The sequence below is a fragment of the Cebidichthys violaceus genome, unplaced genomic scaffold (assembly GCF_023349555.1).
Source record: "Cebidichthys violaceus isolate CVI_PGR_0920_01 unplaced genomic scaffold, fCebVio1.0.p SCAF_171, whole genome shotgun sequence".
Taxonomy (NCBI): Eukaryota; Metazoa; Chordata; class Actinopteri; order Perciformes; family Stichaeidae; genus Cebidichthys; species Cebidichthys violaceus.
In genome coordinates this window covers 102,401-123,712 of record NW_027176342.1, presented here as the reverse complement: position 1 = coordinate 123,712, position 21,312 = coordinate 102,401, and the positions used below count along the sequence as shown (strand labels likewise).

The window sequence follows — 21,312 nt, the reverse complement described above, 5'->3', positions numbered from 1 at the left end:
CACAGAAGAATGTGATCTGATTTCTGAATATCTTCATATATTCTATAAATAAACACCTTATATATCTATGATGTATTTGTATTACATATATACATAAACAGAGAGTACCTTGAGGTATGGAATACTCTCTTCTATCTTGTTCTCTGACTTCAGGATGAAGCCGTAGTGAACTTTAGCAAAGCCGTTGATCGGGGAAACCTCCAGAACCTGTGGGAACAGACGACCAATCAGAGAGGAGGACACACACACACACACACACACACACACACACACACACACACACACACACACACACACACACACACACACACACACACACACACACACCTCCTCAAAGACCTTCCTGGCGCCCTTGTTGTCTCCTAGCAGCAGGTGGGCGACGCCCAGTTCGTTCTTCAGCCCGATGTCTTCTGGAAAGATCTGAACCATCTTCTCCAGCGTGGCCTGAGAGCCTCGCATCCGACCTGATGGAGAAACACAACGGACGAAGGTTCGACGCTACGCTGAAGTGCCATCACTTAACCATAGAGGTCGCTGTCTCAAAAGAAGTATTTTGTGGTATTTTGTGGTATTTGTGTCACCCAGGAACTGCTGTCTCTCCGCCCGTCTCTTCAGCGCCGCTCTCAGCAGGTCAGAGGTGACGTCAGGGAGCTCAGCAGCTTCTCTGTAGCTGTTGATGGCTTTCTGCAGCAGCTCGTTACTACGCTGCTTCTCAGCCAGGTCGTCCTCCGCCTGCACACGCACACACACACACACACACACAGGGAGAGTCAGTAACGTTCAGTAGGACTGTGTGGTACTGGAGGACCGTGTGGTTCTGGTACCTGGGCTCTCCCGTAGCGGGCTCGGGGGCTCTGTGGATGCTGCTGCACCAGAGTCTCAAAGGCTCTCAGAGCCTCCTCCAGCTTCCCCTGATGGACAGAAGTGATCGATGAAGTACGTTAACGTAGAAGACACACAAAGCAGGCGGAGAAGAGGAAGCCGTACCTTCTTACGAAGTTTTTCTGCAGCGTCGATCTCCGCTTTAATCGTTTTATCAAACTTATTCAACAGCTTCGGTTTCTTCTTCTTTGCTGGAGGACAAAGACGAGAAATCAAACACGAGAAGAAACTTCATATCACTCACGTGTTTGTTTAAAATACTCCTCCGGTACCTTTTTCTTTGAGCTTCTCCTCGGACTGTGTCCCTGTTGTCCCTGTGACACAGGAGACACTTTAGTGTCCACCACCATCACAGACAATACTTCTCAGTGAGAAGAAACTATAGATAATAAGGACGGTCAAGCTGTCATCTCCCTACTAACCACTAGATGGGAGCGTTTAATAACCTGGATAGTGTGTGTGTGTGTGTGTGTGCGCGCTCACCCTCTGTCTCCTTTGGTGTGTCGCTCTGTGGTTCTGGTTCTACTGGTGGTTCAGACTGGTTCTCTGCTTCCACACCTGGCTCTGACAGACAGATGAACAATCCACGTGTTTATACATCTAGAACGCCTCCAGAACAAAACACCGTCTGTCCTCAGACGTGTGCTGCTGACGTAGACTCAACATATTTAGACAACGTACCTGATTCTTGTGTAAACGTGGAGCTTGTCAAGCGTCGTCCAGAGTCTACAGAACAAACAGAAAAACTTATCAAGGCTCAAGATTCAGATTGGTGTCATTATAACTTACCTCAGAAGACGTATTATCAGAGCAAACATTGACCTCAAGACCGAGCCAGGACCAAGACTTTGAGACTGAGTCAGGACCAAGACTTTAAGGGGTTTAGACCGAGTCAGGGCCAAGACTTTGAGACTGAGTCAGGACCAAGACTTTAAGGGGTTTAGACCGAGTCAGGGCCAAGACTTTGAGACTGAGTCAGGACCAAGACTTTAAGGGGTTTAGACCGAGTCAGGGCCAAGACTTTGAGACTGAGTCAGGACCAAGACTTTAAGGGGTTTAGACCGAGTCAGGGCCAAGACTTTGAGACTGAGTCAGGACCAAGACTTTAAGGGGTTTAGACCGAGTCAGGGCCAAGACTTTGAGACTGAGTCAGGACCAAGACTTTAAGGGGTTTAGACCGAGTCAGGGCCAAGACTTTGAGACTGAGTCAGGACCAAGACTTTAAGGGGTTTAGACCAAGTCAGGACCAAGACTTTAAGGGGTTTAGACCGAGTCAGGACCAAGACATTAAGACCGAGTCAGGACCAAGACTTTGAGAGGTTGAGACCGAGTCAGGGCCAAGACTTTGAGACCGAGTCAGGACTAAGACTTTGAGACTGAGTCAGGACCAAGACTTTAAGGGGTTTAGACCAAGTCAGGACCAAGACTTTGAGGGGTTTAGACCGAGTCAGGGCCAAGACTTTAAGGGGTTTAGACCCTGACAGTGTATCTGACTCACCATGACTCTCCTCTGAGGGCCGCTCCTCCACCAGAACTGCAACATGAAACACAGAGACACTCATCAAGAGCTCAGTGTCCTCTAATAGAAGAGCAACAGGACTGTGTAGTGACTGCTGCTGTTTAAATGTCTCACCTCCAGTTGTGTCTATGGTTTCAGCTTGATCCTCTGAAATAAGACAAACAACAACAGTTACTATGAAAACTATGACCTTCTATTAAAAGCAGAGGACAGAGAAGAAGACCTTTACTCACCGTGGGGATGCAGACTGTCTCGAGGGTCATCTGTAACAGACAGTCACTCTGTAAATCTACTGTCATTTCAGGTACTTGTACTTTTGAACATTTACTACTTCATACTTTTCCTCTTCTACGTCTCAGACGTAACTATCGAATGTTCAATCAATACTTTTACTTTAAGTACTTCAACCACATTTACATACTTTTACTTCAGCAGTAAAGTATCTGAATACTTCCTCCACCACTGAAGAAAATAAAATAAAAGACTGTGAATAACTGACCTGGAACAAAGTCCTCTTCCACCAACGGAGGGAGAGGGACGGCAGCTAGACATGCCAAGACACACACACACACACACACACACACACACACACACCATCAAGTAATCAGTAGCATTAGTCCTGCAGCAGACAAACAGGAAGTGAGGGAGCAGACTCAGGTGAGACTCAAACAGAGAACAACATGCAGAGAGCTTCACACCCAACCACAGCCACTAAACCATCTGCAGGACCAACCTTGGATTTCAGACTCCACATCGTAAGATCTAGAGACTGGATCAGACACAGACAGGTGATGACAGAGTTACCTTTGTGACGTCGTCATGTCAGCTGACCACACAGGTTGAAGCACGGTGAGAGCAGGCAGCAGGTAACACTCAGACGTCACAGGAAACGTATTCAGCATTCATTTAACAGAAGACTGATGCGATGGACACACGCGTGTGGACACCTGAGAACTCTTCATGTTCACGAACTCCTCTGGTTGTATAGAAGTCTAGTCTAAAGTGACTCTACTTCTCTCTAGTGTCCAGCAGGGGGCGACTCCTCTGGTTGTATAGAAGTCTAGTCTAAAATGACTCTACTTCTCTCTTGATTTATTCCCTCAGTAAACATTGTAAACATGAGTTTATGGTCTCATCTCTATCTTTAGGGGCGGGGCTACACAGTGATTGACAGGTCTCTACCTGTATTTTACTCTGCATTGTTCGGTCTGGCAACTGTCCCTGTTTTGCGTTTTACAGCTTTAACCCTTTCACAGAGTGTCTTCACTCCAGGAAAGTTAATTGGAACATTTTGGTCGACTCAAAATCTCTTAGGAGCGTTCGGTTGCACTTAGCTCCACCCTCTCATGACACTTTTGGTTGAAAAAAAACCCCAAGATGGCAACGGACAAAAACGCAGATAGTGAAAGTCAAAAACCAAGATGGAGACGGCCAAAAAATAAGATACGGATGGTCAAGACCAAAAAACAAGATGGTGATGGCAACCACCTAAAACCATGTTGGCAACAGCCAAAATACAAAATGGCGGTAAGATGTGCTGAGTGGGGTTGAGGTCAAGTTCTTCCACAACAAACTGGGAAAACCATTTCTTTATGGAGTTGGCTTTGTGCGTCCAACACTGTTGTTGTTGTCTAAATATATGTAAATGATCACTGTGTGTGTGTGTGTGTGTGTGTGTGTGTGTGTGTGTGTGTGTGTGCTGTAGCATTAAGAGATCCCTTCATGAAATCTAAAAGATCAGAATCAGGTATATTTAGTAGGTTTTCACATGCAAGGAATCCTCCTTGGTATTTTGGAAGTTAAGAATATTAACTATAACATTCTTAAAACCTCAAGTGGTCTCAAATGTGTGGACAGGTGTCCACACAGGTTTGTCCATTCAGTGCACCTGATGATACAGAAGAAGCATTCAATCATCTCAGCATGAACACACACTGACTTCTGCTCTTCTGCTTCCTCAGTTAGTGAGGAAAACCTGGTTCTTCCTCACTCAGCTGTCACAATACAGTCCACATACCTTCATCATCGTCGTCGTCGTGGACGGATGACGAGGCGCTCTCTGAGGACGTCAAACAAAGCAGTAATAACAGAATGAGACGCACTACACTTCCCACAATGCTTTGGGTCCATTATATTTCAGTTGTCAATCCGTTGCTCGTTGTTAGAGAGGAACACTTATAGAGTGTTTGATCGGCATTAATGCACTTTTATTAATTCATGTATTGAAAGCAAAGGGAAATAACGTACAGACATTAAAAACACACCTGTCTCACCGGTCGAGGTTTCGGATGACGTGGTTCGTGTTGGCTCCGCCCCCTGTGGCTCTGCAGCTTGCCGATTGGTCGTTTCAGCCGGACGCTCGCTGGTCTCTTTTGGTTTTTAAAAAGCAGACGAGATGTACGATATATATTTAACAACATTTCACCCAAAAATGAACAGCTGTAAACCCTGATTAAGATCTACGGCTGTGACTTATTATAATAATTACATTCCTGAAGTTGTTGTTGAATCATTTAATCATTTCTTTGTTGTCTAGAAGTTTCAGTTATCAGTTTCAAATGTCTGTGTTTATTATCTACGACTCATTGTCGTATGTTTCTACTACGTGTGAAAGTCACCAGCTAACACGGTCACCCTTTAACCTGGAACACCTGCTGCTCTGAAACTGTCGTCATCCTGTCTGAATGCCGACAGCCAGACATCGTTGATGCTGGAAACGACTTTTAATTCAACGCTTGAACCTTAAGAACTCGTCCGGATGTTCTGGGGCAAAAGAAAACCATCTGAGCGGTTGTGCTGGGCGGTCCGGTGTGAAAGAGGAGCTGGGCGGAGCTGATTTAAAGCCTCAGTGTGTCCGTGTGAAGCTGCTTTGTTGGTGGAACGCTCTGCAGACACACCCTCAGCTCTGAACACACGGGTGGGAACGAGGTGTACCAGGTCACCGTCAGCTCGCTTGACAACGGACACTCTTCTACTGTGTGTGTGTGTGTGTGTGTGTGTGTGTGTGTGTGAGAGAGAGAGAGAGATCACTTCCTCACCTGTTTTGTCCTCAGGTGAATCTCCCACCTGTGGTCTCTCTGCAGCCTTCAGCCCTGTTCAGTGGAACACGAGGTTAAAGTGAGATCAGTGTCTTCACCATAAAGAGCTTCTCTCCATTCAGAGAACAAGTAGTTTAAAAGATGTTTGTCGTCTTGAGAAGAGAACAAAACATGAATTCAGACTTTTTACAAATCTGCATCATCATGTCGTTATTATATTGTTTTAATCTGTTTATTGTGATTAAGTTTACAGTCTGTTTACTTTGTGTTCATACAGCTGCAGTGAACCAGCAGACGTCTTGTCACACAGTGAAAACTCCTCCTGGTGAACTCAGACCAGAGATACCAGAGAACGAACACCATTACAGCAAAGACCAGAGCTCCTGACTCCACCAGACCATCATTAACTTGTGAAGTGAAAAGTGAAAAGTGGAGCTTTTTAAATGTTCCCACACCTAAACAATGCTAATGTCATTGTGTACGTGATGAAGAAGACATGGACCGTTGAATACACAGACTGTGCCTCGTGGAGAACAGCAGCAGTTTAAGTCTCATTTCTCAGGAGCTACAGAAGATTATATTTCTTGTGACGGAAACGAGCTGAGAAGAGGAGAGAGAGAAGAGAGGAGGAAGCCGTGGTGGAGAGAGATAACGTAGAACAGAGGAAGAGGAGGACGCCACGTTCTTCAGCCGGTTTTCACCAACAAGGAAGACAAAACACTTCTCAATTCAGATTTATTCAACACAGACCGTCTGACACTCTGAAGGAAAAGAAGAATATCTGAGTTAAAGAAAACACAACAAATGAAAGTCAAGTAAAACTCTGAGAGAATCCCTGAAGTGAGGCTTTAAACAGGTAAGAGGACACTAGTCACCTTTAAACTAAACATCAGACGCCACAGGGTTATTCCTGTCTTCCACCCCTCCAGAGTAAATCCTGATGGCAGACTTTGTATTGAATCAGCATTTATTTAAAACTCTATTTCCAACATATGAGAGGCCGGCATCATGAGAGAGAAGGTCTTCTTCCTCTCAGACGTGTTCTTCACCACAATAAAACATCTTCTATAGAACATCATCAAACGAAAGTGAAGCAAGATGCCTCCAACAGACACACAGCAGGAAGAGTATTAACCTGCTTTACTCTTCTTTTGCACCTTTTCACCTAAAAAACACATTTCAGGATTTTCAAGATTTCTTTCCATATTTTAAGTACCTAAAGCTGACATCATCATCCTCAAGAAAAACACAAAATACTTCATTAGAATATAGTGATTAAGTGGATTAAATGGTCCATCTTACTGGCAAGTTTTGACATCTTTATACAGTCGTTGTTGATCTTTTATTAAAAGTTATTCACTATGTAAGTGTCAAATGTCAAAGTCAACTGAAAACTAAAAGAACTAAACTCTGCACCAGCAGAACATATCAGCGCAATCAGCAGAAAGCCACTGATATAGATGGTGATCTGATCACCATCTATATCAGTGGCTTTCTGCTGATATGTTCTGCTGGTGCAGAGTTTAGTACTTTTAGTTTTCAGTTGACTGGTCCTCCAAACATGGAGGACCATTTGCTAACAGGAGCTAGCGTTAGCGCAGCTTTCGCATCCAAATGTAAGTAAATGTTTGTCTAATATGAAGCATTTGTAGGACAGATGGCAACCAACATGTCTCGCTGTCCAGCTACTTGAATCGTTGTATACGTCTCTGGTAGAGACCTGTCAATCAGCGTGTAGCCCCGCCCCTAAATCATCCCCTCTTTATGGTCTGTTTGACTCTAAATGGAGCATAATGTACTAAATGAACATCATGCTGTATTGAAGAAGACTGTAAACTAGAGATTGAGACCATAAACTCATGTTTACAATGTTTACTGAGGGAATAAATCAAGAGAGAAGTAGAGTCATTTTAGACTAGACTTCTATACAACCAGAGGAGTCGCCCCCTGCTGGACACTAGAGAGAATGCAGCTTTAACACTTGACTTCCCTATTCAGACCCGGAGGTTGCCGCCTTACTTGAAACGATTGCTAATTAAGCTGAGGTGATGCTAACTGCAGTTAACTTAACTCCATTGACCTCTGTGGTAAGTAGCTAGCGGGCTAGCTAGCTTCAGAGCTGCTTTGAGTTTTCCAATTTTCAGATCAGATCAGAATTAAATCCAATCCAACCAATATAATCCTATGAGGTACTTTTGAAATACGGGCCCCAGGTAGCAACACTAGCTAAGCACGTCTCTACAAATACCCACATTTATTGACGACTACATTTACATTAGTTGGTTTCTTTCTGTAAAAGGACTAAAGTAAAAATCCTAAAAATAATGCAAAAATAAGTCGGTCCAGTGCGTCATGAAACAGAAACATACCTTTAATACATGCTTTTATCATGTACATGATAAAAGCAAATACATGTTATATTAAATTGTTGGGATTCACAGTTAATGGACTGTCCTCTAAAATGTCCTTACTCTATGAAATGAGAATTCACCTGCAAGATGTTACACGTTAGCTCTAGTTCTAGCACCAGTTATAAGGTAGTAACTTAGATCCACGGAGTCATTACTTCTTCCCACCGACGGCCATCTTTTCCTGCACAACACTCTTCTCCCTCCTGACCGCCGACGCACTCGTTCGGTTGCTTTTCTCCTCCGAAGTTTTCATCTGGGAAGCGTTTGGTTTCCTCTCCGGGAGCTCTGGTTTCTTCGCTTGTACCTTCGCCAGCCTCTCTGCCTCCATCTTGTCCCGAGCAGCTTTCTCTCTGGCGAGCCTCAGCCTCTCCATCCTTTCCTTCTCCATCCTCACCTGTTCGATTCTCTCCTTCTCCCGGGCGATTCTCTCTCTTTCCTTCGCCATGCGTTCTCTCTCCATCCTCGCCTTTTGTTCTCGTGCAACTCTTTCCTTCTCCAATCTTTCTTTCTCTAATCTCTCCTTCTCCTGAGCAATTCTTGCCTTTTCCCTGGCGATGCGTTCCTGCTCCATCCTCTCTTTCTCCCTGGCTACTTTTTCTCTTTCCTTAGCGATTCGTTCTCTCTCCAGCTTTTCTTTGTCGGCTCTTTCTTTGGCCATTCGTTCTCTCTCCAGCTTTTCTTTTTCGGCTCTTTCTTTGGCCATTCGTTCTCTCTCCAGCTTTTCTTTTTCGGCTCTTTCTTTGGCCATTCGTTCTCTCTCCAGCTTTTCTTTTTCGGCTCTTTCTTTGGCCATTCGTTCCCTCTCCAGCTTTTCTTTTTCGGCTCTTTCTTTGGCCATTCGTTCTCTCTCCAGCTTTTCTTTTTCGGCTCTTTCTTTGGCCATTCGTTCTCTCTCCAGCTTTTCTTTTTCGGCTCTTTCTTTGGCCATTCGTTCTCTCTCCAGCTTTTCTTTTTCGGCTCTTTCTTTGGCCATTCGTTCTCTCTCCAGCTTTTCTTTTTCGGCTCTTTCTTTGGCCATTCGTTCTCTCTCCAGCTTTTCTTTTTCGGCTCTTTCTTTGGCCATTCGTTCTCTCTCCAGCTTTTCTTTTTCGGCTCTTTCTTTGGCCATTCGTTCCCTCTCCAGCTTTTCTTTTTCAGCTCTTTCTTTGGCCATTCGTTCTTTCTCTAGCCTCTCCTTTTCAGTCCTCTCTCGCTCTAGCCTCTCCTTCTCCCTTGCAATTCTATCTCTTTCTTTGGCAATGCGTTCTGTCTCCAGCTTCTCTTTTTCAGCTTTTTCTTTGGCCATCCTCTCCCTTTCTAACTGTTCCTTCTCCCTCTCCATCCTCTCCTTTTCGGCCCTCTCTCGTTCCTTGGCCAATCTCTCCATCTCTTGTTTCTCCTTTTCTGCCCTTTCTCGAGCCAACCTCTCTTTCTCAGCTTTCTCCTTCGCTTCCTTCTCCATCCTTTCCTTCTCAGCCTTCTCCTTCTCCATCCTTTCCATCTCAGCCTTCTCCTTCTCCATCCTTTCCATCTCAGCCTTCTTCTCCATCCTTTCCTTCTCAGCCTTCTCCTTCCTTTCCTTCTCAGCCTTCTCCTTCCTTTCCATCTCAGCCTTCTCCTTCTCCATCCTTTCCTTCTCAGCCTTCTCCTTCTCCGCCTCCCTCCTCCTCTCCTCCCTCAGCTGCTCCTGCGCAGCCTCCAGCGTCTTCATCTTCAGCGCCCAGGCCTTCTCCTTCTCCTCCTCCTCTTCGGCGAGGAAGGCCCTGATCTCGGCCAGAGCGATGTGAGCAATCCTCTTGGCCTCCATCTTCTCGTGGATCATCCTCAGCTCCTCCCTCAGAGCGGAGCGAAGCCGGGCTCCTCTGACGGGACGGTCTGAGGTTTTGGATTGAAGGGGGAACTTTAAAGCGCAGCGTGAATGTGATGCACAGCTATGACTTGAAACACGCCGTTCATCCACTCACACAAAACAACACGGGAGATGTTCCATTCAACGTATTTTGTTGAGTTGAGTTGTTAGAAAAGGATGTGACATGCTGCTACACAATGTACATTCATAGTGTTAAATTAATTATTCGTGTCTGCAAGGCCACAATAACAAGTTCAGTCCAATAAAAAGTCACACTCAGAGGATCTGTTTTCATCAATCAGCTGTTAAACCAAAGACGTGCCTTAAAAACATCGAGTCACAACAAAAGAAGAGTCTTTATTTCAGACGTGCAGGCGGCTCGTTTCCGTACCTCTGGTTGTGTTCTCTCTAGCAGAAGTCTCCTCTGCTTCAGCTAGATGTCAGACACAACATTATTTATTCACACGGTGAACTCATTTCAAGTCAACAGATGGACACGACGAGAGATTAATGTCACGAACAAACCCACGCAGAGAAATCTACCTTTTGGGAGTTTAATCTCTGGATCAGAGTCCTCTAACGTCTCGTCTTCTAGGACGAAACATATGAAACGGTTTGATACTGAAGCCAAAAGAAACTGTCACGACATCACAAAGAAGCTATTAAACTACGGGCTGCAAGAGTCTGGAAATATTCAAGGGAATAAACAGGAATGTATGGGAATGAAATGCAAAGTTAATTTTTCTCCAAAATTCCCAAAAATCCTTTGGCAAATTTCTGGAAATGTATCAAACGTCACCACAAACACACACTCCAAAGCAAAAACAGGTGATCGACTCTAAAAACAGAAGTGATGTCAGTCAGTAGATTAGTGTGTAATATATAGATATTGTACTATAGTAAAGTACTTGTACATTCAATTGAGAAATGATTGATAACTAAAATAAGAAAATGTGTTTTTTTTTGTGTTTTAATAATTCAGTTAAGCTGTGTTTGAAATATCAACCAGTAAAATACTGCATACTGCCTATTTAATCATCAATTAAGTATGATTCTACCCACAGAAAGGGAAATTAAAACGATTAAATATTTAATTTTCTACAGTACATTTAGGGGCGGGGCTACACGCTGATTGACAGGTCTCTACCAGAGACGTATACGGCGTCTCTACGTTACTCCTCCTCAGTCCAGATATGGTCACTTCCTGTTCAGTGGTTGCAAAAAAAACAAAGATGGCGACGGACAAAACGCCGAACTAGAGGCTTCAAAACGTCCACAAACCATCGAGTGACGTCACCATGACTACGTCCTCTTCTTACATTCAGTCTGTGGTTGCAGCGTCGTCTCATACCGAGATATTATTGCTACATTTGGGCATTTCTTGCCTTCACAAAATCCAGTTTGGAACGGGCTACATACTCAACATCACGTCGTACTTGAATAGTATGTTAGTTTGCGATACCTCACAAATGTGACGCAAAAATACTGTAGATCCTATATTACCATAAAAGGACAACCAGAGACATTAAAAGGGATTAAATGCATCGGTAGAGAACGACCCTGAAGGAAACGGACATCTACTTCACTTCCTCCACTTCAAACAGAAGAGGAAGTAATCAAACCAGAAGGAGGAAGTGAGTGATGTGTCTGCAGGCTGATGGTTTTTGTTGAGTAACTGAACTGGTCAACGTTTTATATAAGGCTAAGCTACAAAATAAAGGTCCTGCTCCTCTATGGAAACAGAACCATGACGAGTAGAAGTAGAGAGAACTAGAACGTGTCTTCAGTGCAGAACAACACACTTATGATGACATCACTCATTAAAAAAAAAGAACAAGTGGATTCATTTGATCATTTGTTTTATAAAAACTGGAAAATCTAAATATCCAACATGTTTCCAGTTTCTCTGACTTCTGGTCACATGACTGTTGGTCTGAGATGAATCAATCATGACGTCATAGTTTCATGAGGAGTTCACAGTTTAATGTTTTTAACACAACCTGGTTAAAGTGAACTCTTCATTAGAGGTTTTTAGTGAAATATCACAGCTTTAAGCTTTGTTTTGGTTGATTCTTTCTGACGGAAGTCTTCGTCACACGTGATGTGTTCAAGGGCCGTCGGAAAGATGGAAATCTGACAATCGTGCCGTTTTTTAAAGCTTCTGGTTGTGATAAACGGTGTAGTTTTGCCGATTGTTTAAAAACAAACATGCTGGGGTTCAGAGGGTCAAACGACTCAAGGTTCATTCATTTAGCTGAACATCAACACGACAAATGTAAATAAAGTAGTAAACTTAGTGGACTAAACCAAGCAGGGCGTGTTATTTTAGGGTTCACGCCTCATTGAAACCCGTCCGGATGAGAATCAAAGGTTTCTACCTTTACTTTCACCTTTCTTCTTCTTCTTCACCTCTTTCTTGTCCTCTACAAGGTTCACCAAACAGACGCATCCGTTAGCCGTTAGCTTAGCATCAGAGCTGGAAAATGCACACACACTTTAATGACGGTACCTTTCCTCAGATCGTCTCTGCTGAGAGCTTTCAACTTCTTCTCATCTGAGCAGAACAGAAGAGGAACGTCGATGAAGACTCAAACACAGGGCTAAACACGGAGAACGCTGGAAACGCTGCTTTTATATCGATACAACCAAATGTTATTATTAACTGTAGAAGCACATAAACACATGATCAATGCATCACATCTCAAGATCTACAGCCGTGTGACTGTTAGTGGTCTACAGGCAGAGAGGACTCGTTGATATGAATGAGTTAATATCAACAGAACACACAAATCAAAAGTACGGAGATCGTCTGTTCTTCTTCTTATGATGATGATGATGATGATATTTGGAGGGTTTTCTGCTCCCTGACCCCCTTTTGAATATGAATTATTATACTTTATATTTCCTGTAAATAATAAATACTTAAATTAAGCTCGTAGAGAAGCTTACAGTGGAAAAAATATGACAAATATATATTTTTTTAATCCCGTTTGTCAATTTAAGAAACAATTTTACACGTCAAGAAAGTCTCAGTTTGTCGTAGATTATTTTAGTTTTGTGTGAAACCGATCAGTGAGCGACACCAACACGGCCGTTAGCTTGTCTTGCTAGCAAGCTAGCTTAGCATTGCTCCAAATGTAACGTTATCTCACCTGTTGCGTTTTTATCATCGACTCTTTTTAATCACACAGGAAGAGAAAGAAGGAGAGAGAACATCCTGGTACTGAACGCATCGGCAATTTAAGACACTTTTGGGCGTTTTATTATTTCTGACGTCGTATTTTCAAAATAAAATGCGACTTCTTTCACGTGTAAAGTTAACAAACATCAAATGTGTAATTCGTGGCACAATTCAAACGGGATCAAAAAGCTGTTTGTTTCTCGCCGTTGATCATTTTTCCAAAATAACGTCCCATGATTGAAGGGGGCGGGACTTAACCACTCTATCGGGAGATAAATTAAAAACTATTTCTGCGACTTTAAATGTGAGATTTAAGAGAATCGCTGTTTTTAAAAACAGTCTCTGCTTCTCTAAGTGACGATAACACAAACATGACAACATGAATTAAAACATGAAACAGTGACTAAAGTGTCTGTAAGTTGATTTTTACAGACATGAATGAATGAATATAGACACCATGGTGACGGTGCTCAGCATTAAGGGAACTATGTTTCTATTATCTTAATCGTGGGAAACATGAGCAGAAATAAGAACATGTGTCATAATCCGGCACATTAAACGCTGTGCTTCAATAGATGAACTGCATCCTGTAGACCAGACTACGTCAGTAGACCAGTACTGACGTAGTACTTCACACGGTTTAGTTTCCTCCATCTACAGGACGGTGCTGCTCAGTCTGGCCCCGCAGTGGGAACCAGACCGTCCCCCATCCTCCTCCAGCCGGACCGGTCTACCTCACAGTCGGGTCCTCATTGGTCGTAGCGGGACCACGGAGCCGAGCTACCGGCTCTGCTTCCTGTCCTCCTACTGGTTCTGGAGGTCCAGCGGGACCCCCTTGACCTCCTCGTCATCAGAGGAGGTCTTCTCCTCCTCCTTCCCTTCCTCCCCCTCCTCCCGCTCTACGGGTGAGGACACTACGTCATAAAGGAAGGTGAAGAAGCCATAGATCCAATCAGAGCCCTCCTCTGCTAAAATATTAAGAACCTCCTCAAGCGACTCGGCGTTCGCACTACCGCCGCCATCTTTGGTCAAGCCTGACGAGAGAGAGAGAGGGGGAGAGAAAGGGAGGGAGGAGGGAACGCAGAAAGGATGGCAGCAGAGGTGGAGATGGAAAACAGGGGAGGGGGGGAGAAGCAAGGGTGAAAAACAAAGTGGGGGAGGACGTGAGGAGGTATATCAAGAGGAAGAGGAGAAGGAAGGAGGGAGGAGAGTGAGGGAGAGAAGGAAGGAGGGAGAAAAGTGAGGGAGAGAAGGAAGGAGGGAGGAGAGTGTTAGAGAGAGAGAAGGAAGGAGAAGAGTATGAGGGAGAGAAGGAAGGAGGGAGGAGAGTGAGGGAGATAAGGAAGGAAGGAGGAGAGAGTGAGAGAAAGAAGGAAGGAGGGAAGGAAGGAAGGAAGGAGGTGGTACAAAGGAATGGAGAGCGACCGAAACAAAAACCAGGACAACGAAATAAAAGATGGCGAAGCGGGAAAGAGAAAGACAGCGAGTTAAAGAAGAACATGAACCAAAGACAACAACTTCCTGTCTCCGTCTCGTCAGGCTTCCTCTAAACTACAGAGGCGGCCATCTTGGCTCCAGTTCTGGGTTCACTACAGCTGTTTGAACCCAAAATAAACTGATTTAGCTGTGATTTAATTACAATGAATAGATTAAAATGATGCCGAAATAAGGTCCTAAAGGCGTGAATACGGCAGCGTGGTCAACGTTGTACCATCTGGTTCATACTCGTATATTTATACATAGTTCTGTGTACTAGTATGAGGAGTCGTAGAGTTCTGGGTGAACACAGACGGACACAACATCTCTTCAAACGTTCGTCTCTCAGACAACAACAACTAACAAGGACATCCCTCACTGCTTCAGTAGGTTTCACACCACAGAAGAAGAAGAAGTCGGGTTACCGTTATAAAACGAGGCACGCGGAGAAAAACAGGCAGAAGAAGAAGAAGGAATAAAGAAAGCGGACTTGCCGAGCAGAACTTTAGCGTCTTCAACGTCAAAGTCTCCGTCTCCATCGGTGTCGTAGGCCATCAGTTTACCTGAGGGAGGAAGAGGAGAGGAAGAGGAGGGGAGGAGGAGGGGAGGAAGAAGAGGAGAGGAAGAGGGGAGGAAGAAGAGGGGAGGAAGAGGAGGAGAGGAAGAGGAGAGGAAGAGGAGGGGAAGAGGAGGGGAAGAGGGGAGGAAGAAGAGGAGAGGAAGAGGTAGAGAGGAAGAGGAGAGGAGGAAGGGGAATAGGAGGGGAGGAAGAGGAGAGGAAGAGGAGGGGAAGAGGGGAGGAAGAGGAGGTAGAGAGAAAGAGGGGAGGAAGAAGAGAGGAGGAAGGGGAATAGGAGGGGAGGAAGGAGGAGGTGGAAGAGGACAGGAAGAAGAGGAAGTTAATTATTGCTCTAATGACACATCTTACTTCAGGGTTTAGTTTTCTAATACGTTCTTGTATTGAACTTCAGTTCAACAATAATAACACAAATGTTCTCTATTTCATATTAACATGAATCTACTTTAAACATAAAGTGTTCATGAGACCAGAAGCTGTTCCTCACTTTACGCTAAGTGTTGCAGCGACACAGAGCTATTAATAAGAAGAGAAGACGCAGCTTATTAATAACAGCACAACAGTGTGTCAAAGTGCATGAAGTGAGGAAGAGGAAGGATGTGGAGGAGGAAGACGACGCCATCTGTTCTAAAGAAAGCTACACAAAAACCAAACCGAAAGCAGGTTTCATTTAAAGGGCCGGTACATCATCTCTCACTGAGCTCTGCTTCCTGGGGGCAGTTTGGGGTGAAGATGTCACATGTGTTAGAGCTGGAGAGCGTACCTTGTAACACTTCAGAGAAGTTCATACGAAACTCCTTAGCTCTGGCTGCATGCAGAGAAACGAAACAAGAGAAGAAGAAGAGTAAAGATCACTACAGGGTCACTCTGCACCTCTGAGAGCAGAAGAAGAAGAAGAAGAAGAGTCAGTGCAAAGAAGTACAGAGTCACAGAGGAGACACACGGCTGCATGACGCCCACATATATACATATATATATATATGTATATATATATATATATATATATATACACATATATATATACATACACATACATATACATATACATATACACACATATATACACAGTATATAGACCAAAGATTAGATTCAGTCTGCAGCTGTGTCCAGAGAAGACACTCTGTTTGGAGGCTTTTACTGTGAAGGGTTAGTCATCACAAACTGTCAGAACAGTTCTATTTCTCACACAGTATTATATATATTTATATTTGTTCCACATCATGAAGCCCTGAAACCCTTTATACACAGAGAGAGAACTGACAACCTGAGAGAAACATGTCAGCTGTGTGTGTGTGTGTGTGTGTGTGTGTGTGTGTGTGTGTGTGTGTGTGTGTGTGTGTGTGTGTGTGTGTGTGAGAGGAAGAGCTTGTGAAACTCCTGCATGACTGTCATAACCACATAAAGACAGACACTTCCTGTATGAAAACCAACATTTTGAAAACTTAAAGTTCAATGTCTGGGTCTGTGTGTGTGTGTGTGTGTGTGTGTGTGTGTGTGTGTGTGTGTGTGTGTGTGTGTGTGTGTAGGTGTGTGTGTGTGAAACAGGAACTAGGTCACAACATTATTTGGTTTTGCTCCTGAAAACATGAGACTCACTCGTGCTCGTTTATCAGATTTCACGTCATTATTTCTCTCTGGTAGAGACCTGTCAATCAGCGTGTAGCCCCGCCCCTAAATCATCCCCTCTTTATGGTGTGTTTGACTCTAAATGGAGCATAATGTACTAAATGAACATCATGCTGTATTGAAGAAGACTGTAAACTAGAGATTGAGACCATAAACTCATGTTTACAATGTTTACTGAGGGAATAAATCAAGAGAGAAGTAGAGTCATTTTAGACTAGACTTCTATACAACCAGAGGAGTCGCCCCCTGGTGGACACTAGAGAGAATGCAGCTTTAACACGTGAAGCTCTGACTGTATATTCCCACTCGTTTACATTTAGTGAGATTAAAGTGAGGAGCATCAACAGCTTCAATCATCATGTAAACTTAGATCTGGACGTCTTCCTTCATTAACGATGTCATCGTAAACTCGTCTTACTCACCGATGACGCTGTCGTAGTCCACGATGTCGAAGTAGACCACGGCCACGGAGCTCCAGACTCCCAGCAGAGCCAGGACCACGAACCAGGTAAACATGGAGTACTTGGCTCCTCCTCCTTCTCCTCCTCCTCTCTCCGTCCTCTTTCCATTCTTGCTTTCCACCGTCGTCTTCCCCTCTAAACATACAAATGTTTTGGTATTTTAAAGTGCGTAACTTTCTACGTTTACGCCTCAGACCCTGTTAGTGTTCTGCAACGTTAAGCTCAGAGCTTTAATGATTTAAAACAAACTTTATTGACACAAATCTACGTCCAAAGACAACATGGCAGGAAGCCAGAGACGGCAGGCCGACCCGGGAATAGAGCGAGGGAGTCACCATCCACGAAGAGAGAGGAACCGACAACAGCTGACATTAATACTGAGCTGATGGAAGACCGTTGATCGGACTCTTCTCAGGAAAACATCTGGTTCTTTCATAACGCTACATCCAATCACAGAGCTCCACATCTGTTACTCTTTGGTTTAGAGATGTGCTCATTACGTTTCTGGGAAATTAACTTGATTGTATTGAAAAAAAAACCCAGCATAAAACGACTAATTGACTAAAAATAATCTTAGTCGACTAACATTCGTACGATTTTTGTCGACTAACATTCGTACGATTTTTGCCGACTAATATTCGTACGATATGTCGACTAACATTCGTACGATTTTTTACGACTAATATTCGTACGATTTGTCGACTAACATTTGTACGATTTTTTGTCGACTAATATTCGTACGATTTTTTACGACTAATATTCGTACGATTTGTCGACTAACATTTGTACGATTTTTTGTCGACTAATATTCGTACGATTTGTCGACTAAAATTCGTACGATTTTTGTCAACTAACATTCGTACGATTTTTGTCGCCTAATGTAAATATATACAAGAGATTGTATTGAGTTTGCATTAAATTCATGATGCACAACAATTCAAACATTCAAAATGTTGAGCTCTGCTCCACAAGTTAAACCAAACCAAACCAAGCTAAACCAAACCAAGCTAAACCAAACCAAACCAAACCAAACCAAGCTAAACCAAACCAAGCTAAACCAAACCAAGCTAAACCAAACCAAACCAAACCAAACCAAACCAAACCAAGCCCAAACTAATATAAACTAACCAAGCCAAGCCTGACTAAACCAAACCAAACCAAACCGTTCCCACCTGTCTCCTGGACGTCGGGCTGCACTTCCTCCTTGGTCTGTGAGGCCTCCTCCTCCTCCTCCTCCTCTTTAACGCCTCCTAACCAAACCCAACCAGGCCAGATAAGAACCAAACCAAACCAAACCAAACCAAACCAGGTCAAACCGTGTTCTTACACCAGTCCTACCTGTCTCCTGGACCACAGGCTCCACCTCCTCCTGTATCAGCGGCTCAGCCTCCTCCCCATACACCTCCTCTTCAGTGTACACCTCCTCCTCCTCTTCCTCCTCTACCTCCTCCTCTTCGGCATGGATCTCCTCTACAGGAGCTGGGGAGGCTGCGGGGGGGTAGGAGGCGCCATATTGTTGGCGGTAGCGCTGCATGGACCGACTCGGGTCTCAGCTGGACCCACAAAAACAGAACCAGAGGGGAACCGGCACAGACCAGTGCACACCGGACCACCGTAAAGAAATGAATGTAAAATATATAGTTTACATTTAAAAGTGACCAACGATGATCAAGACCCGAATAAAACAGACTGAGACGCTATTCAAACGTTCTTCAAGACAAAAGAAGAAGAAATATTCAAAAGATATGAAATAAAAGCAGCAAAGAAGACGACGACGACACAGAGTGACTGAGAGCTGAGCAGGAGAGACTGAGCTCCTCCTCTTCCTCTTCCTCACTACAGTCCACTGGCCTCCAGAACCTGATCCTCACTATTATTAGAGCTGACAAACCCAGGACAGAGTGTGTGTGTGTGTGTGTGTGTGTGTGTGTGTGTGTGAGATGCCAGAGAGGACAGAACAGCCCACCAAATAACCTTGACACTTGTTTGTTCACACACACACACACACACACACACACACACACATTCTCTCTCTCTCTCTCTCTCTCTCACACACACACACACACACACACACACACACACACACACACACACACACACACACACACACACACACACACACACACACTCTCTCTCTCTCACACACACACGTTGATATTTAAATATTACTAGGTCACAGTTTTTGTTGAAAGTAATTGTACACCAGTACCAACACAATACCTCACATTTAATAAGAAATACTTGAAGATACTTGTACTTGTACTGTGAAACAGTACAATGAATAGAGAAACAATGATGAGTCATCAATAATGACAACAAGGCTGGATGAAAACATGTGGACCAGAACCCTGGACCAGAACCCTGAACCAGAACCCTGAACCAGAACCCTGAACCAGAACCCTGGACCAGAACCCTGAACCAGAACCCTGAACCCAGGTGGATCAGGACCTCGTACCGCATGTTTGCGTTTAGGTGAAAGGTTGTAAAGTCAAGGAGAAGAGAGGCAACAAGGAGAGGAGACAAGGAGAGGATATGAGGAGAGGAGAGGGGAGGAAACAAGGAGAGGAGACGAGGAAATGGGAAAAGACAAGGAGAAGAGAAGAGGATGGGGAGGAAACAAGGACAGGATATGAGGAGAGGAGATAAAAAGGAGAGGAGACGAGGAAAGGGAGGAGACAAGCAACATGGAGAAGAGACGAGGAGAGAAAGGAAGGAATGGAGTCAAGGGGGGAGAGAAAACAGAGAGAGGAGATAAGAGGGAACAAGGACACGAGATAGAAGGAACAGAGGAGACGAGCCAAGTAGAGGAGAGGAGACAGGGAGAGGAGAGGAAATTAGGAGAGGAAACGAGGAGAGATAACAAGGAAAGGAAACAAACAGATGAGTATTAGTTTTGTAACATGCATACATGACAGCAGAACATGAACCACTCAGTGAGCTAACGGCTCTCTGCTAAAACAATAACACAAGTTAACAGCTTGTTAGCTTTATTGTTAGCAGAACATCACCTCTGGTAGCTAGGTTAGCTTAGCATCAGTAACAGGGCCACTGCCATGCTGCTGCTGGACAACAAGCTACCAGTCACACAGAGCATGCTTTTATTTTAAAAAGCTTAAACCGTACATGTTCGTGTATTAATGACAGAGAGCTAAAAGTGGCTAAACTAGCTCGGCTCTCTCGCAGCGCGATGACGTCAAAAAAAACAGACTCTATGCAAATGTCTTCAACTTTAATATACTTCCGTTTATTAGGAACGCAAACAACCTCAGGAAACACTATTTAACATATGTGCATGGACGGTTTAAACCCACTGCTTAATTCGGCATCGGTTAATTACACACACTGTCTTTAACTTATGTAAATATGGTGTGTTACTGCTGGCTGTGCCCGCTTCTAGACGCGTACGTTCGCCTGAAGAAGACTTGTAACCACAGGCGGGTCCAGTGAGGAAGATGACCACAGTCTCGGCACGTGAGCCGAATCAAAGAACACTTCTCAACGTTCCCTAGAATGTGTTTAGTTTGGTTCTAACGCGTAGAAAACTACGTTAAATTACAGGAAACTGACCTTTTCTGGGGTGAGTTTTGGGAGTCTTCTTCTGGGCCATCGCTCCGTGAATCACGTCTTCACTTGGATACCAGCAAAAAAAAAAAAGCCAAAGTCCATAGTTACCGTGATTGACGTGTATGTTTGACCAATAAGAGCCAGAGAGGCGGGACAAAAGGGGCGGGCTCTCGGGGATTTTTAACCAATCAGGTTGCGGTACAGCTTCCCAGTGTAAAACCCCCGTGTCAGCAGAGAGAGGAGTTTAAACATCTGTTTTATGATGATTATAATGTTATTACTCTTTATTAGTAGAGTTAGTGCATTAAAGCAAAGGAATATAAATACAAGAATTATTATATAGTAGGACAAATACATTAAATCGAAGTGTACAGATACATATTGTGACTAAAGCCTTTCCAAGCTCCATTTTTAGCATTCTTCATCTGCCTCATCTCATCATCACGTCACATATTTGTGAAGAATCATCATCATCATCATCATCATCATCATCATCATCATCAGGTCTCTTTAGGTGAACGGGCTGATACACAGTGAGCAGCTCCCCCTGCAGTATGTCAATACGAAGTGCTGTACTAGTACGTGGTATTTAAGTTTTAAATGTATTGTTTTCCACTTGTAAATGTGTGAGTAACCACGTGACGTCTGTATGTGTGTCAGTGTTTGTACATGTGACGGAAGGTGAACTAAACTAAAGAGGAGAGAAGAAGAAGAGAGGACAGAGGCGTTGATATGAGATATACGTAAAG

General features: G+C 44.0%; 1 protein-coding gene across 14 annotated transcripts in view; it reads right to left on the bottom strand.

The window, feature by feature from the left end:
- unm_hu7910 (un-named hu7910) overlaps positions 1-20,646 on the bottom strand; it is a 30,796-nt gene extending 10,150 nt beyond the window's left edge. Inside the window, exons 1-25 of one of the 14 annotated variants that reach the window (XM_068712756.1) lie at positions 18,338-18,801; positions 18,172-18,249; positions 16,961-17,134; positions 15,676-15,720; positions 14,830-14,898; positions 12,188-12,232; positions 12,057-12,101; positions 10,222-10,269; positions 10,070-10,111; positions 5,440-5,493; positions 4,666-4,770; positions 4,419-4,460; positions 3,135-3,170; positions 2,901-2,945; positions 2,635-2,664; positions 2,516-2,548; positions 2,381-2,416; positions 1,564-1,608; positions 1,366-1,446; positions 1,155-1,196; positions 988-1,073; positions 825-911; positions 582-732; positions 328-464; positions 109-207 (exon numbers count right to left, since the gene is read on the bottom strand). In XM_068712756.1, coding sequence (XP_068568857.1) covers positions 109-207; positions 328-464; positions 582-732; positions 825-911; positions 988-1,073; positions 1,155-1,196; positions 1,366-1,446; positions 1,564-1,608; positions 2,381-2,416; positions 2,516-2,548; positions 2,635-2,664; positions 2,901-2,945; positions 3,135-3,170; positions 4,419-4,460; positions 4,666-4,770; positions 5,440-5,493; positions 10,070-10,111; positions 10,222-10,269; positions 12,057-12,101; positions 12,188-12,232; positions 14,830-14,898; positions 15,676-15,720; positions 16,961-17,134; positions 18,172-18,249; positions 18,338-18,533 — 1,851 coding nt within the window. In that variant the 5' untranslated portion in view covers positions 18,534-18,801. Of the gene's footprint in view, positions 1-108; positions 208-327; positions 465-581; positions 733-824; positions 912-987; positions 1,074-1,154; positions 1,197-1,365; positions 1,447-1,563; positions 1,609-2,380; positions 2,417-2,515; positions 2,549-2,634; positions 2,665-2,900; positions 2,946-3,134; positions 3,171-4,418; positions 4,461-4,665; positions 4,771-5,439; positions 5,494-7,789; positions 9,705-10,069; positions 10,112-10,221; positions 10,270-12,056; positions 12,102-12,187; positions 12,233-14,829; positions 14,899-15,675; positions 15,721-16,960; positions 17,135-18,171; positions 18,250-18,337; positions 18,802-20,566 lie in introns of those variants that run through there. The other 13 variants (XM_068712758.1, XM_068712757.1, XM_068712769.1 and 10 more) reach the window with 13 other exon arrangements.
- Between the last annotated feature and the right edge of the window lie 666 nt (positions 20,647-21,312).